The sequence below is a fragment of the Cyprinus carpio genome, chromosome B1 (genome assembly GCF_018340385.1).
Source record: "Cyprinus carpio isolate SPL01 chromosome B1, ASM1834038v1, whole genome shotgun sequence".
Taxonomy (NCBI): domain Eukaryota; kingdom Metazoa; phylum Chordata; class Actinopteri; order Cypriniformes; family Cyprinidae; genus Cyprinus; species Cyprinus carpio.
The window spans coordinates 27,574,353-27,589,195 of NC_056597.1; the positions used below are offsets into that span (position 1 = coordinate 27,574,353).

Here is a 14,843-nt window from a genome sequence, read left to right on the forward strand (position 1 = left end):
AGGTGGTGAGGGAGGAGGAACCAGCAGATCGGTTTCTGGCAGTAAAATTTCCCACCGATGCAGTGATCAACATCCGGTCGTTGGGAGGAGCACCGAAGGATACCGCTGGTACACTCTTTAAAGAGGGCCCAGTGCATTCCTTTGGCGGCTCAACTGGTTGCAGAGTGCAAGAGTAGCGATGGTCCCCAGAGGCTTGGTTCCCTGAAGGGTTTGCCATTACTGTTACCCTCAGACCGCCTGTGCTACTGTCTGAAGTAGCCACCGCCTGACTGCCACCATGACGAGAACTAGATTGACGCAGAGGCAACGGAGCTCTGCCCCTTTGAGAAATCAGAGCTTTAACTCAGAGAGGATCATCTTCCCGTAATGAGAATGTGACTCATCCACAAATGCCACCTCAGAGTGCTAAATTTATACTCACGTGAGGCAGTGATCATGACCATCGCCCAGTTCCAGGTAACGACCGCATCCGTGCATTGGCTCATTTAGTTTACACTACTTATACTCACGCTGTGATCAGTGGCAGCTGGATGCAATAATCGTATGCCAATGTGCATTGGCTCATTTAGTTTACACTGTAAGTAGATTGGTCTCTCTAAGCGAGATCCCAATTTGTCGCTCATCCGACATGATATTGAGAGTGACCGACTGAAAGGAAACAACAAATGTCTTTATACTGCATTATTGTCTTAATGCATTTTTCAGAGATGTGATGCACAGGGCAACAGTACAAAATATATTTAATCAATTCATTATAAAAAAAAAAATTGTTAACAAAAGCCCTGTCCAATAAATGGTGTTCTTGGCAACAGTCCACTGCATTCAACACACCTCACTACATTTTATCCAAAAAAGTATACAAATGCTAAAAAAAAGTTCCAGAATGTCCCCCATTTTAAAAAACAACATTTGCTGATGCAAATAACTGAAAAATAGCTTCGGCATTCAATCTTATGCAGATTATGCAAATCCTCTGTGCAAGTTCCAGAATGTCCCCCATTTTATTTATTTTATTGGAGATGTTTTTTCTTTATTTTTTTTGTATCACCCAATTCTGTCTATCCCCTTGAATCCAGTGGAATCTTTTGTGTTACGGAGAAATAACTAAAACCTTTCTGGTTGCAATGTCTTTTGGAAAAAAATGTTTTGATAAAATCCTAAAGATGCATGATTCTGACTATGTGCAGACATTAAAAATAACATGAATACAGATTATGATGATGTTTATTGTCAATTCTTCTTATTATAGTTCAAAGTGTAACAACAAATTACATTTAATCTGTCCATAGTGCAATATATAACAGTTGGCACTATAGGTATGTCAGACAAAATAAAAAAAATAAAAATACATATGAGAATATAAAATATGAACAGTAAATGCAATCCTGGTGCAGAAATTGATAGCAGTATTTTGTCTTATTAAAGAACAATGGTAGGCCATTTTATTGTCTCAATATACATTTTGATATGAAGGGCAGTTGAAATAAGGCATCTATATTCAGGTGCAGCACAAATCATAATATAAAATGTCATTAATATTTTACACATATCAAGATTCAAGTTATAAATGTTTTGTTTGCGGCATTGTTGTTTTATTCCAGATAACTAGGAGCACTATGAAAATGCCCTAGAGAAATGCAGCTACTGGCATGGTAGTAACACTGTTAATGCATTTAAATTCACTTAAATGCATTAATAGTAACATGCATAATATGTATTTAACTAAATTAGCCATAAATCCTGCAATGTTTTCACACGTGTCAGATTCCTGGGGTTTACATGATGCTGTTTAAGCATGTAAACAAGTAATATTGTATATTTTAGTTTTCTCAGGTTACAGGTTTTTGTTGTTGCACAACTCTACACCTCTCAGGAGACTGAGGTAAGCATATGCATAAAAGTTGACAAAAAAGTAAATATACTACTGTCAATAGTATATGGACATCTACACGACAACATTGTACAATTGCTGCTTATTACATGTAGTTCTACACAAAAGAATATAATATAGCCTCTTTAGCCTGACTGATGGAAGTATTAGATAAAGTGAAAATAGTGGCTTAGTGTCACCTTAAAACAACTTTTAAGAAAGGCCATAACTAGTGTGTTTATGAACATTGCTTGGCATTTTTACTTCAATATACAAGTCTGTCAACAGTGTGTGAAAGCCCATTCAGACGGTGAATCCTTATTCGTTTGTCCAAATATTATGTAACTTTAAAAGGTTAGTTCACCCAAAAATGAAAATTAGGCCATAAATTACTCACCCCCAAGGCATCCTAGGTGTTTATGACTTTCTTCTTTTAGACAAATCCAGTCAGAGTTATATTAAAAATGGTCTTTGATCTTTCAAGCTGTGGTGACACTTAGCGGGTGTTGCATGCATCAGTCCAAAAGAAGTGAAATAAAAAGCGCCAATACATTAAAAAAAAGTGTCTCACATAGATCCAGGGGGTGATCAAAAGGTCTGATGCAATTTTCTAAGAAAAATATCCATATTCAAAACGTAAAAATCACTTTAATCTAGCTTGCACCAACAGCTGTACACAGAAGCAGCTCCGGGAGCATGATGTAAGATGTCGGCATTGCGCATGCGCTGGTGAGTCTCGTGAAAACCAACGTTTCTTAACAGGAGCAAAGGAAGCAAAGTTTCCTTACTTTAGCAAAGGAAAACCAGTCTGTTCTGCCGACCTCAAACATCATCCGCCCAGAGCTGCTTCCAAGTCTAACAGTGAGCGCAAGCTAGATTAATTTGATTATTAAGTTTTAAATATAGTTAGTTTTCTTACAAAAATGCATCGATTCGCTACAGGGGGCCTTTTGATCACTCCCCGGAGCTGTGTGAGACAGTTTTTTTTTATGGATGGGTGCTTTTTATTTCACTTCTTTGAGACTGATGCATGCAACACCCGCTAAGTGCCATCACAGCTTGAAAGATCAAAGACCATTTTTAATATAACTTCTTTTGGACTGATGCATGCCAACATACACCGCTAAGTGCCATCACAGCTTGAAAGATCAACAGACCATTTTTAGATAACATACACTTTAAAACGCTAAGAGTCCGACATGGGACATTCACAAAGCAGAAAAACTATGGCTAATCAAGGCAACAGGATTCATCTGAAAGAAGAACATGTCAAATACACCTTTTTTTATTTATTTATTTATGTCTCATAATAATTTTTTTATTGTAATATCCTTCTATTGAACTTAAGCTAGACTGAGTCCTGAAAGAATATGTCTCATCATAAACTATTTAAGTAGTAGTTTTAATTAAGGTCCTATTAGTTCTCAGGTCAAAATTCTTCTTCTTCTTTTTAAGGCTTGGATTTTGTATGAATCTAATGAACAGCTAAGTGTTTGTTTCTATATCCCTTACAGTGATAATTCATGATTTTGGAGCAACTACAGGAAGTTGCTGCCAGAAGACTTTCCTTTGTTAATGTCAAACTGGACACCAGAATCACTGGAGTTAAGGATATCCATGGAAATGCTGCTCATAACAGATGGCTGCGACTAGAAGAGACAGATAAGAGTGTGAGACAGAGGGACACTGGGAATATGAAATGTGTCAAAAGGCATAAAGCTTTACTTTTTTAACCTTCATTTTCAGCAATGAGTGGCACATTTTCTGCAATTTATTTAAAAAAATGTCAAAATGTAACATCAAGAGGCTGTTGCTGTAAGCCTGGACAGTTAAAAACTATACTGGAAACAAAAGCAAAAACTAGAATATGGCCCAAGAAAAGTTTACTCACAGGCAGATGTTAATAGAAAAAAATAAACAATAAATACTATTATGTGACCCTTTTATTGATTTAACAGGCTGTCAAGGGTAGAAAAAGATGAGGTGTTACCTCAGGCTGAGGCGTGAGCAGTGGTGCAGTTGGAGGCAATTCATTCATATTCATCCCTGTGGGTTCAGGCCCAGGAGGAGCACCGTTCATTACTGGCGTATAGTTCTGAGGACACACACAGTATCATGTTATACACATGTATACTTCCATGTTATACAAATATATATATATATATATATATATATATATATATATATATATATATATATATATATATACACACAAACAAGCACATACACATAAAGAATGACTTAATTTGTATGGCTATTTTAATGCAAGCGACTTTGTAACAAGGAAGAAATCACATAAAGTAAATGTACATGTACGTTGATTAAAAAAAATTGCTAGAAAGACAAATATTTGTAGAATTGCAGTTGCGTTATGACAAAACACAACCTTGTGTTGTTCCCTTCAAAACCATTGATGCATTTTAAATTGCTTTTATCTTTACACATTACATAACAAATACACACATATAAATAAATGTAAAGCAAAGGATGAAAACAAAGAGATTTGCCAAAGATTTTGGATGTACCATAGGTGCAGAAGGGTTGTACTGGGGCGGAGGAGCATTCCACTGGGGCGGCTGAGCAGGGGGAAGTCCAGGTCCAAAGTCAGCAGGATAGACAGGGTTTTGAGGCACATACTCAGGATAAAAGCCCTTAAAAATAGAACATGCATGAGACTGATTTTTACAGTTTAACTTTAAATAAATAAAAAACCCTGTGGTTTACTGGTTTATGTACTCACTGCTCTTCTTGCTTTATTTATTTATTTATTTTTAAATCCTGAATTTTGGAATTAGTCCTAGTCCACCAGCTAAAAACCAAACCACAATTCATGTCTTACTGACCGTCCACACACACAGAAAAAACATTTTCATTCCAATTCCATCTCCTTCACACACATTTTTTTTTTTTTTTTTTTTTTCTCATTTTTTTTATGTAAACATGCATTAGATGAATGCCTTTGTCAGTTGCTATCGCATCTAGCACCTTTTGCGGCCACTCACGCGATACATCATTCCAAAATCAAATAATTAAACAATTTGAAACTTGTACTGAAAAGTTTCAAAAGTTGCTGCCACCTCAGGATGACCTTTATGTAACATTCCTTATTTGTCAATTTGGGTAGAAGGATCTGCTCTCAATCTCAGTGTATGTGAACTCACAGGGTTAGGAGGAACAGCAGGTTGTCCACTCGACTCTGGTGGATAAGGATAATGAATCTGACCTTGATCTGGATGAGGCGGATAACCAGCGTTGTAGCCCTTTATCCAGAAACAACAAACTATAGTAATTACAATGTACACCATCTACAGTCACTAGATTATTCTAATGTTGCTTAGCATGGTTCTGTCACAAAGTGTTTTTTTGTTCTTTATTGATTTTGTTTGCCTTTTTTGTTTACAGGATAGTAGAGAATGGACAGAAAAGTGTATGGAGAGAGACAGACTCTATTTTACCTGGCCAGGGTCTCCAGGACCTACAGGACCAACAGGAACAGTCACAGTGTTGCTGCAAGGTATAGACACTGGTTCGGTGTTGGACCACTGTGTTTGTGTGTATGATTTAGATTTCTGGCACCTTTTGCAGATTCTCTTTCTGCAGCAGTAACAGATTCCTCCAGGAATCCCAAGCAGCAGTAGGGCTATTAGACCTTTATTAGGGGCAAAGTCATGTTGATCTACAAAGATATTTCGAGAGACACAAGAAGAACAGACATCAAGAGATGTAGTAATGCATGAAACCCAATTCTCTAAAATAAAATCAGCAAATTGTATATATACAAACTTTTTATTTGAATATACACTACCATTCAAACATTTAGGGTCGGTAAGCTTTTTTTTTATTAATAAAGTTAGTCGGTAAGATTTTTTTTTATTAATAAAGTTAGACAGAACATAATTTATTTCTTTGAAATATGTAAGAAACCACAGTCTGGCCCGACTCAAATTCCACTTCACAATAGATGTTTGATCATGCTCATTTCCCAAAATGGATTAATTATGATTAAAAATATGAAAGTCAACATTAATGTTGTTTCTGCGCCATTGGGATGATCACATCCTGAGCAAATGGTGACCAACTAGAATGGGAGCAGGTGTGAGAACCTTCTCAGACAATGGGGTGTCAGAACTTCATTAACATACAGATCACAGCTGTTACGACAGCAGCAACTTCATTTACATTAAGGGTTATAAACTGTAACTGTATAAAAGGATTGAGATTAGGATGTTCTGCAATAAACATCTTCATCAAGATCTTCGATGTCCTCATACATTTTTCTTAAAAATAGAAATGTTTTGTAACATTACAAATGCGTTTTGATCAATTTAAACTGTCATTTAAAAAAAAAAAATATTTTGAGAGAAAAAAGTATTTTCTTACCCACTAGTATCATTGTATTGTTTGAGACGAGTCTTCCTTTGAGATCAGTGAGCTCGTATCTGCCTAAATCTGATGCATTTACATTGAGAATCTGAATGGTTTCGCTGTTCACTTTAAGCCGGTTTAAATAGTCTGGGAGGTTCCGTCCCACAGGAACTCCATTCTCCACCAGGGTGACAGATGAATAATTGCTGTAAAAGTGCAGTGTGGCATCACCCTGCTTGAGTCCTGCCAGAGATATGCTCAGAGTTTCACCTGCGATACGATCAATGACTTCTCTACTGGCTGTAAAGGAGAGAAGGATAAATAGTGAGGATATGTGGACATTCACAGAGATATTATTCTGAGACAGAGATTTAAATTACTACTCACTCTTGACCTTCACTATATAACTGGAGATGGTTGAACCAAAGTGATTGTACAGGGTGTAGCTTCCCTGATCATCAAACGTAACATGTCTGATTCTGAATGTCCAGCCCTTACTGGTGCTGCTCACTTCGCCTTTACTGGGTTTATCTGGCCGGAAAGAAAAGCTTTTGTGTTCCCAGATGGTAAATTCTTCACTCTCATCAGCACTAACAAACTCCAACCTCTTTGTCCTCTCAGGAAGATCCAAAGTCAACTGATGGCCGTGGATTACAAGCCTTTGAGATATTGCAGAGACTGACACTGAGGGAAAAATTTTTTTTTTTAGAATGGCAAGATGAGTAGGAGTTCTTTTGAGCTGGCAGTTAGCATTGTGTATGCTGTTTATTTAAATTAACACATGATTCAACTTGTCCTGTTTTCTTGTGCATGTTCAGTATGGTTAATAAGCAAATGTTGTAATACCTGCACAAATAGCAGTTGCAAGGAGGGTCCAAACACTCAGCATCTGTCTGAGAAAAGATCTGTTAGTATTGCAGATAGGGTTGCAAAGGGCTGGAACATTTCCGGAAGCTTTCCAAAAATCCCTGGAGGATTCCAAATAATCCTGGAAAGTTCCCAAAATTTCTGGAATGTTTCCTTTTTGCAACCCTAATTGCAGATAGATTCTGAAAATACATTACATTAAAACATCAACCTGATTGTCTTAAACAGATTGAGCCAATATGCTTTCTAAAAGTCTGAAAAAATCAGATGCCATATGCTTACATTAATCAGAATTTGGGGTCATGTAAACACCTTGTTTAAAGTATTGCCATACTCTTAAAACACTGGCGAGCCATTTGAGTTGATTTTAGCCCAACGGCTGGGGGAATATAGGACAGAACATGTTGACATATGCCTGCATAAATCAGAATTATGGGTCATCTAAACACCTTGTTCAGCGTATCTCCTGATCATTAATTATTTTCTTTGCACCTCCAAACAAAAGTAATACTGGCTGATATTAACCCTATAAAGCCTAATGTATCACAGTTGATACATGAATTTCTAAGGTCTCTAAATTCAGTATGATCAAACTTTGCAGAAAAACTTGTAGTACACAATCTATTACATACTTTCTTTCGTCTGATGTATAGTTCATACTTTTTTGCAAGTAAAAGGCCTTTTAGTATAATTCTAAAAATGTCCACTTTCAGGATAAGGTAGGCCTATTTTATCTTTACTGATTTTTATGAAGCAAACATATGAATACCTTTTACATTGTTAGTAATATTTGAAGACACACTTACTGGACTGAAGCGACTAGGCTTACTTGATTGTCCATACATGTTGAACATCTCTGTCATCATTGTATTGCACTGCATTGTGTTTTTTGTCCTCACAATAAAAACTACAGAGCTTTGATCATAAAACTAAGCATTTAAATATCATCCTACTTAGACATAGTTTGGGAGATATAGAGTGACAAGTTACATTTATATGCATTTTATGTAAGTAGTCTTAAAATCACAGTGATTTAAATTACAATCTATCAGAATTTCATTATACTTTTGTGGACATAAAAACAAAAATATCTGCACCAAATAGCAGATTATTGCTTTGTTTGGGCCTCTGAATAAAATCAATGTTTTTCTTCTCAAGTGTGAACCTCAATATTCTATATGATACAAAACATACATGAATATTTTTTAAGGATATCTCTAAAACAGTTTAGGTATTTGTGAATGATTCAAGATCAAGTACTAAACTACCCCAGGCAATCCACAAAACTCATAACTTCTTCAAAAGGCGCAATGACAGCATTCCTTTGCAAGTCAGTCCTCCACAGTTCAGCTGCAATTTGTGCGTTATGCGATCTTTAGGAAACGTTTAAGTATACTACAGGTTATATGGTCCATATTTATGGAAAGCCGTTTTAACATTTAATCTATAAACTGCACTAGTATCTAATTTTATGTTACTAGTACTGATTTTTTTAGATACTAGTATCTTTCTTAATTAAGTACTAGTACTTACACATTAACTACTATGCTTATTCTGTAGGTACTAGTGTCTTTTGTAAAGTTACTAGTACTTATTCATTAGATACTAGCACGTTTTCATTAGATACTAGTGCTTAGTTTTTAAATACTAGTACATATTCATTAGATACTAGTACTTTTTTTTTAGGTACTAGTACTTATTTATTAGATACTAGTATTTATTTATTAGGTACTAGTACTTATTCATTAGATAGTAGTACTTATGTATTAGACGCTAGTACTTATTCATTAGATGCTAGTATTTATTCATTAGCTACAAGTACTTATTTCAATAGTGACTAGTAATAATTATATTGTTACTAGTAACAAATTTAATTTTTTTGCCATTGACTTCTATGGGGATCCATCATTGAGATATCAACTATTCAGTTTTGACTAGTATGAATTCCACTAGTGACTAGTACTTAATATTTATGTACTAGTAGTTATTCATTCAGTACTAGTACATATTTTTTAGATACTAGTACTCATTCATTAGATACTATTATCTATTAAATAGATACTAGTACTTATTCAATAGATACTAGTACACATTTATTAGATACTAGTACTAGTACCTATTAAATAGATACTAGTACTTATTCAATAGATACTAGTACACATTTATTAGATACTAGTACTTATTCGAAATGTTACTAGTAAGATTTTTTATTTTACTAGTACATTTTTTAATTGAACTCTACTGTAGCCATTTGGACTAGTCATAACATAAGACGAGTAAAAAAGCAGATCTGACTAGTAAAATAATAATTACTACAAGTAACAATTACAAAAGATACTAGTGTCTAATAAATAAGTACTAGTACCTAATGAATAACTACTAGTATCTATTAAATAGCTACTAGTATCTATTAAATAAGTACCAGTATCTAAAAAATAAGTACTAGTATCTAATGAATGCTTACTAGTAATATTTAAAAAAGATACAAGTCACTATTGCAATAATTACTAGTCAGAAATTAAAAGATGATATCAAACACAGAATAACTATGAGTCCCTGTTCATTTGGAGATATCTTCAACCTCATAAAGAACTAGTGAGAATGTATTTGGAGATATCTTCAACCTCATAAAGAACTAGTGAGAATGTATTTGGAGATATCTTCATTTAAACAGATCATTATATTAACATGAGAACCTCTCCATCATCCAATCAGAGTTCACATGGTAATACATACGCAGAATGAATCTGATTGTTAAGTAAGGCTTACTGGCATTGTATGTTAGCCTATATTGCTAATTGGTTACCATGAAAACACAAGAAAAGATTGCAAACCTGTTGTCCATTTATATATATATATATATATATATATATATATATATATATATATATATATATATATATATATATATATATATATGACAGTATAATGACATGTTTCAGTCCAAATTAACTTCACAACATCAGTCGAGTCTTTGAAATAACGTATTATTGTAATCTGACAAGGTTTCAATAAACAGAACGAGGCAGAAATCATGCCACTTTATATTATTCAATACAGTGATAAAGGCTATATCGATTAGGATTTTAAACTTTATTCTTATAAAAATACGCGAGATGGCTTGAAGAGCAGAGACAAAACCATATATTGTCGCAATCACTGTTTATTTTCATCATGTTTTATCAGTAAAACGTCTATCTGCCTGTTATTCAGCTACTAGGCTACATGAAAGCTGAATTTCCTGGAACGCGCTTAGTGAGTCTCACTTGTGGGGGTAAAGAAGTGTGCTTTTTTTTTTAAATTTATTTATTGCAGCTATATTTAGCTCACAAAACCCTAATTTGAGTAAAAATAACAAAAGTAATTTATTATTATATTTATTCTTAAATAATCAGTTTTGTATATTATAGGGTAAAGAAGTGTGCTTTTTTTTTTAAATTTATTTATTGCAGCTATATTTATTATTATATTTATTCTTAAATAATCAGTTTTGTATATTATAGTGAAATAGTGTTATTACAAAAGTTGTATTCCTTATTTTGTTTAATGTTTTTATTTAGAAATAATAACCATAATCATTATTAGTTTTATTGATATATAAAAAAACAAAATTGTGCAGCCCTAAGTACAGCAAACCTGTTTTTTTTTTTTTTTTTTTTTAATTAATACCTTTTGGCCTTTTTTTTTTTTCAAATAAAGAAAATGTTTGTCTGAAAACCACAAGGTTTGGATTTTGTGTGCCCTGTACAGAACATTAATGTAAAAACATTCAGTGTCTGTAGCACCAGTGTGTCCTGTACATGATATTAATGTAAAAACATTCAGTGTCTGCAGCACCAGTGTGCCCTGTACAGATCATTAATGTAAAAACATTCAGTGTCTGTGGCACCAGTGTGCCCTGTAAAGATCATTAATTTGTCTGCAGCACCAGTGTGCCCTGTACAGAATGTTAATGTAAAAACATTCAATGTCTGTAGCACCAGTGCTATATGCAAAAAAAAGTTAACATACAGCCCTGGTATGATATTTATTGTTTTTACTGGAGGAAAAATAGGAAAATAACAGCTAATAAAATTGGTGTCTTATCTCCATCCTGCCACTAGAGGTCACTCGATGACCAACAAACACATTAGGCTACTATGTTTACGAAATAAGTGTTTAAAAAACTGTCAAAAATACTTTTCCATGGGCTTGTGTATAAATAATTATTTCTTTTATAATTGGTTTTCTCAAAAAAGTACATCCATCTCCTTGTTTCAGTTTCCTGTTTAATATCTCTCCTATATGTTGCTGGCTCATTAACATTCAACATATGTTACCATACTGGGCAGAAATGCAAATTTAAAAAGTACTAGTATCTATTAAGTTCTAAAATATCTCTGGTCTAAAAAGTTACTAGTAACTTAAAAATAAGTACTAGTTCTATTTTTTCTTAAGAATGTAATTAAATACTAGTCACTACTGGAATAAGTACTAGTATCTAATGAATAAGTACTAGTAACTTTACAAAAGACACTTGTACCTAAAGAATAAACACTAGTACCTAAAGAATAAGCACTAGTACCTAATGAATAAGTACTAGTACTTAATGGAAAAGATACTAGTATCTAAACAATAAGTACTAGTACCATGAAAATAGATACTAGTACGGATTATAGACTAAATGTTAAAACAGCTTTCCATAGATCTGACTAGTAAGATAAGATTTGTTACTAGTATTAATTAAAAAAGATACTAGTGTCTAATAAATAAGTACTAGTACCTAATGAATAACTACTAGTATCTATCAAATAGTTACTAGTATCTAATGAATTAGTAATAAATGAGTACTATTATCTACTGAATGCTTGCTAATATTTAAATAGATAGTCACTATTGCAATAATCAGAAATGAAAAGATAATATCAAAAACAGAATAACTACCACTACCTGTTCATTTGGAGATATCTTCAACCTCATAAAGAACTAGTGAGAATGTATTTGGAGATATCTTCATTTAAACAGATGATTACATAAACACGAGCACCTTTCCACTGTCCAATCAGAGTCCACATAGTAATACAATACATTAATATGCTGAATTAATTTGATTCTTAAGTAGGGCTAACTGGCTTTTTATATTAGCCTATCTTGCTAATTGGTAAACAAAAGGAAAGATTACAAACCTGTTGTCCGGCAAAAGTATAATGATGTGTTTTAGTCCAAATTCACTACACAACATCAGTCGATTCTTTGAAATAACATATTTTTGTGATCTGACATGGTTTCATTAAACAGAATAAGGCAGAAATCATGCCACTTTATATTATTCTATACAGTGATAAAGGCTATGTCGATTAGCATTTCATTTTAAATATACTTTATTCTTGTAAAAATACCCAAGGTGGCTTGAAGAACAGATAAAACCATACATTGTAGCAATCATTATGTTTCATCAGTAAAACGCCTATCTGCATGTTATTCGGCTACTAGGCTACATCTACAGCGAAAGCTGTACTTAATGGAAAAGATACTAGTATCTTAAAAAAATAAGTAGTTGTAGCATGAAAATAGATACTAGCAAGGCTCGTAGATTAAATGTTAAAACGGCTTTCCATATGTTAATTAAATTGCCGGGACAGAGGATGTTTTTAAGTAAACCGGAATGCCCACACAAATGGCATTTGTGTGGGCGTTCCGGTTTACTTAATAACATCCTTTGTCCAGATTACAAATTTGTAATGATCTGCTTTCCTGAAGGCGTTAGATTAAATGATTGGGCCAGATCTTCAGTGACATCATGTTACGCGCGATTGTACTAAATAATTAGATTTAGTTATGCCGAGATACCCAATAAATGAACGAAGAAACAACAACAACGACAACAGGTTATCAAATCAAACAATGTCGCTATGTTATAGCTTACTCGTGTATGAGAGGCATGTCTGCGCTTTTAAGAATCTGGTTTCATCTCAACAATGCTTTGAAAAAAACAAACCAAGAGCAGTGCGAAATGTTTGCAGTAACTAGGCATCTTAGGCGCCTGTTAAAAATAGGAGGATGACCGTGTGACAAAAAACGCTCACGGTTTAGCCTAATTACTTTTATTGTAAAGCGAAAAAAGAAAACAAATGTATTAGAATTAAAACGACATCGTTTACAGAAAAACGACTTTGCTTAAGGAAAATAAGCTTTAAATCGCGTAATGCTAGCGTTAGGTTATGTTTACAAATTTAACAAATATGATATTCTTCGCCCAAAAAAGATCATAGCATACTCACAGTTTCATTAATATGATGGCTGTTTCCGTTGTAAAAGTAAGCTTAAGCGTGTATCAGAGCTGTAATCACTGTCGGCAGGAGAGTCCTGTGGGAGTCTGGTGGAGTTGAACTCAGCCTCTGCTGTCGTGCGGACAAACCGCACTGGGCACATTCCGCTGTTTTGTCTTGACCAACTTTGATGCAATGGACGATTAATGCTGTTGTGAGTGCTGATGTGTGTGTATGTTTGGCCTAAGTATTTCAAAGAAGAAAATATCGCAAGAAATGTGGCAAGTGTAGTCTGCTCATCCCTGCTTGTGAGAAATATGATCCATACCTTAAATGTCAAAGAGCAGAACCTTACAACATAGGTTCACTAAATGTGTGGTAGATATAACTGACAATTTCCCTTCATTGCCATTGACTGTTTGATTTCTTGTGAAATGCTAATTAAGCTTTAGAATATTTTCAGGACTTCAAGTAGGCTAAATAATAACCAAGTAGCCTTTCTTTAACACCTTGGCTTTAACACAAGAATTTGATGTTGATTTAGTCATTTTAAAATAAATACAGGAGTAATTAACTGAGTCATCACACCTCAAACCTAATTCATATTGCCAAATATAGAGGAGCCTGAGATTGAACCATCTATTTATGTTAGTGCTCCAGCCTTCAGCTGTTCCTTCTATTTCTGTATCAGCTCTCCATTCACAGATAAGCCGTAACAGGCTGGCAACTCTGCATACACAAACCCAACAGGTTTTGTCAAAGGTGTGGCTGGAGGACCCCGCCCCTCCCAGCATGCATCTGTCTCAGTGCAACCTCATGAATACTTTGTGGGAGGGATGCATATGCCTTGTTAGAATACAAATTTAACAATTAAAACATTACATTAATGGTTAAGAAACAGTAGTATCAGTTGAGTGATTATAAAGACATTTATACTATAGCTCCAGTTGTCTTCATAAAGAGACCTGATAAAGAGGTGTTATATAGAAGCTTGTTTCTGCCATGGGATTAAAAAAATAGGTTATTGCAACAGTTGTGAGTAATCTTGTTAACATTCTGCAATTCTGCATTCCTCACAATTCTGAGAAGTCGCAAGAAAAAATTCAGAACTGTGAGATATAAACTCCGGTTTGGGAGACAAAATGTCAGAACTGTGAGAAGTCGCTATAAGCTTTTGTATTTTTTATTCTGGGGCAGAAAGAAAAATCAGAATTGCGAAATTTAAACTCGGAATTGCAAGAATTGTGAGATGCAAATTCTGAATGTTGAGGGAAATAAATTCAGAATTGAAAGAAAGGCAGAATTGAGGGATAAACTGGTAACTGTGAGATAAAAAGAAAAGCAGAAATTATGAGATTTGTGAGGCATTTGAACTCTGAATTGTGAGAAAAACATCAGAATTATGAAATATAAACTCAGAATTGTAAGAGCCAAAGGGCTGAATTGTGAGATAAAAAGTCATTTATTCATTTGTTCATTCGTTTGTTTAGTTA

At 34.2% G+C, this 14,843-nt stretch overlaps 1 protein-coding gene across 3 annotated transcripts; it reads right to left on the minus strand.

The window, feature by feature from the left end:
- Nucleotides 1-3,182: 3,182 nt before the first annotated feature.
- Nucleotides 3,183-14,040, minus strand: wu:fc21g02. 3 transcript variants are annotated; one of them, XM_042717110.1, is made up of 9 exons: nucleotides 13,363-14,040; nucleotides 7,082-7,140; nucleotides 6,623-6,919; nucleotides 6,251-6,535; nucleotides 5,326-5,546; nucleotides 5,032-5,130; nucleotides 4,396-4,521; nucleotides 3,861-3,965; nucleotides 3,183-3,519 (listed from the first exon to the last, which is right to left on the minus strand). In XM_042717110.1, exons 1-9 carry the CDS (start codon nucleotides 13,368-13,370, stop codon nucleotides 3,409-3,411), a joined length of 1,311 nt encoding a protein of 436 aa, XP_042573044.1. In that variant the 5' UTR covers nucleotides 13,371-14,040; the 3' UTR covers nucleotides 3,183-3,408. The 3 variants fall into 3 exon arrangements, with proteins under 3 accessions (XP_042573044.1, XP_042573045.1, XP_042573046.1); XM_042717111.1 differs by having other exon boundaries at nucleotides 7,082-7,128; nucleotides 13,363-14,039; XM_042717112.1 differs by having other exon boundaries at nucleotides 7,082-7,124; nucleotides 13,363-14,038.
- Nucleotides 14,041-14,843: the final 803 nt, after the last annotated feature.

Coding starts and splice junctions, on each gene's coding strand:
- wu:fc21g02 (XM_042717110.1), bottom strand. Junction 5,547..6,250: donor CAATACAATGATACTAGTGG/GTAAGAAAATAC, acceptor ATATCTTTGTAG/ATCAACATGACTTTGCCCCT. Junction 3,966..4,395: donor ACAACCCTTCTGCACCTATG/GTACATCCAAAA, acceptor GTGTGTCCTCAG/AACTATACGCCAGTAATGAA.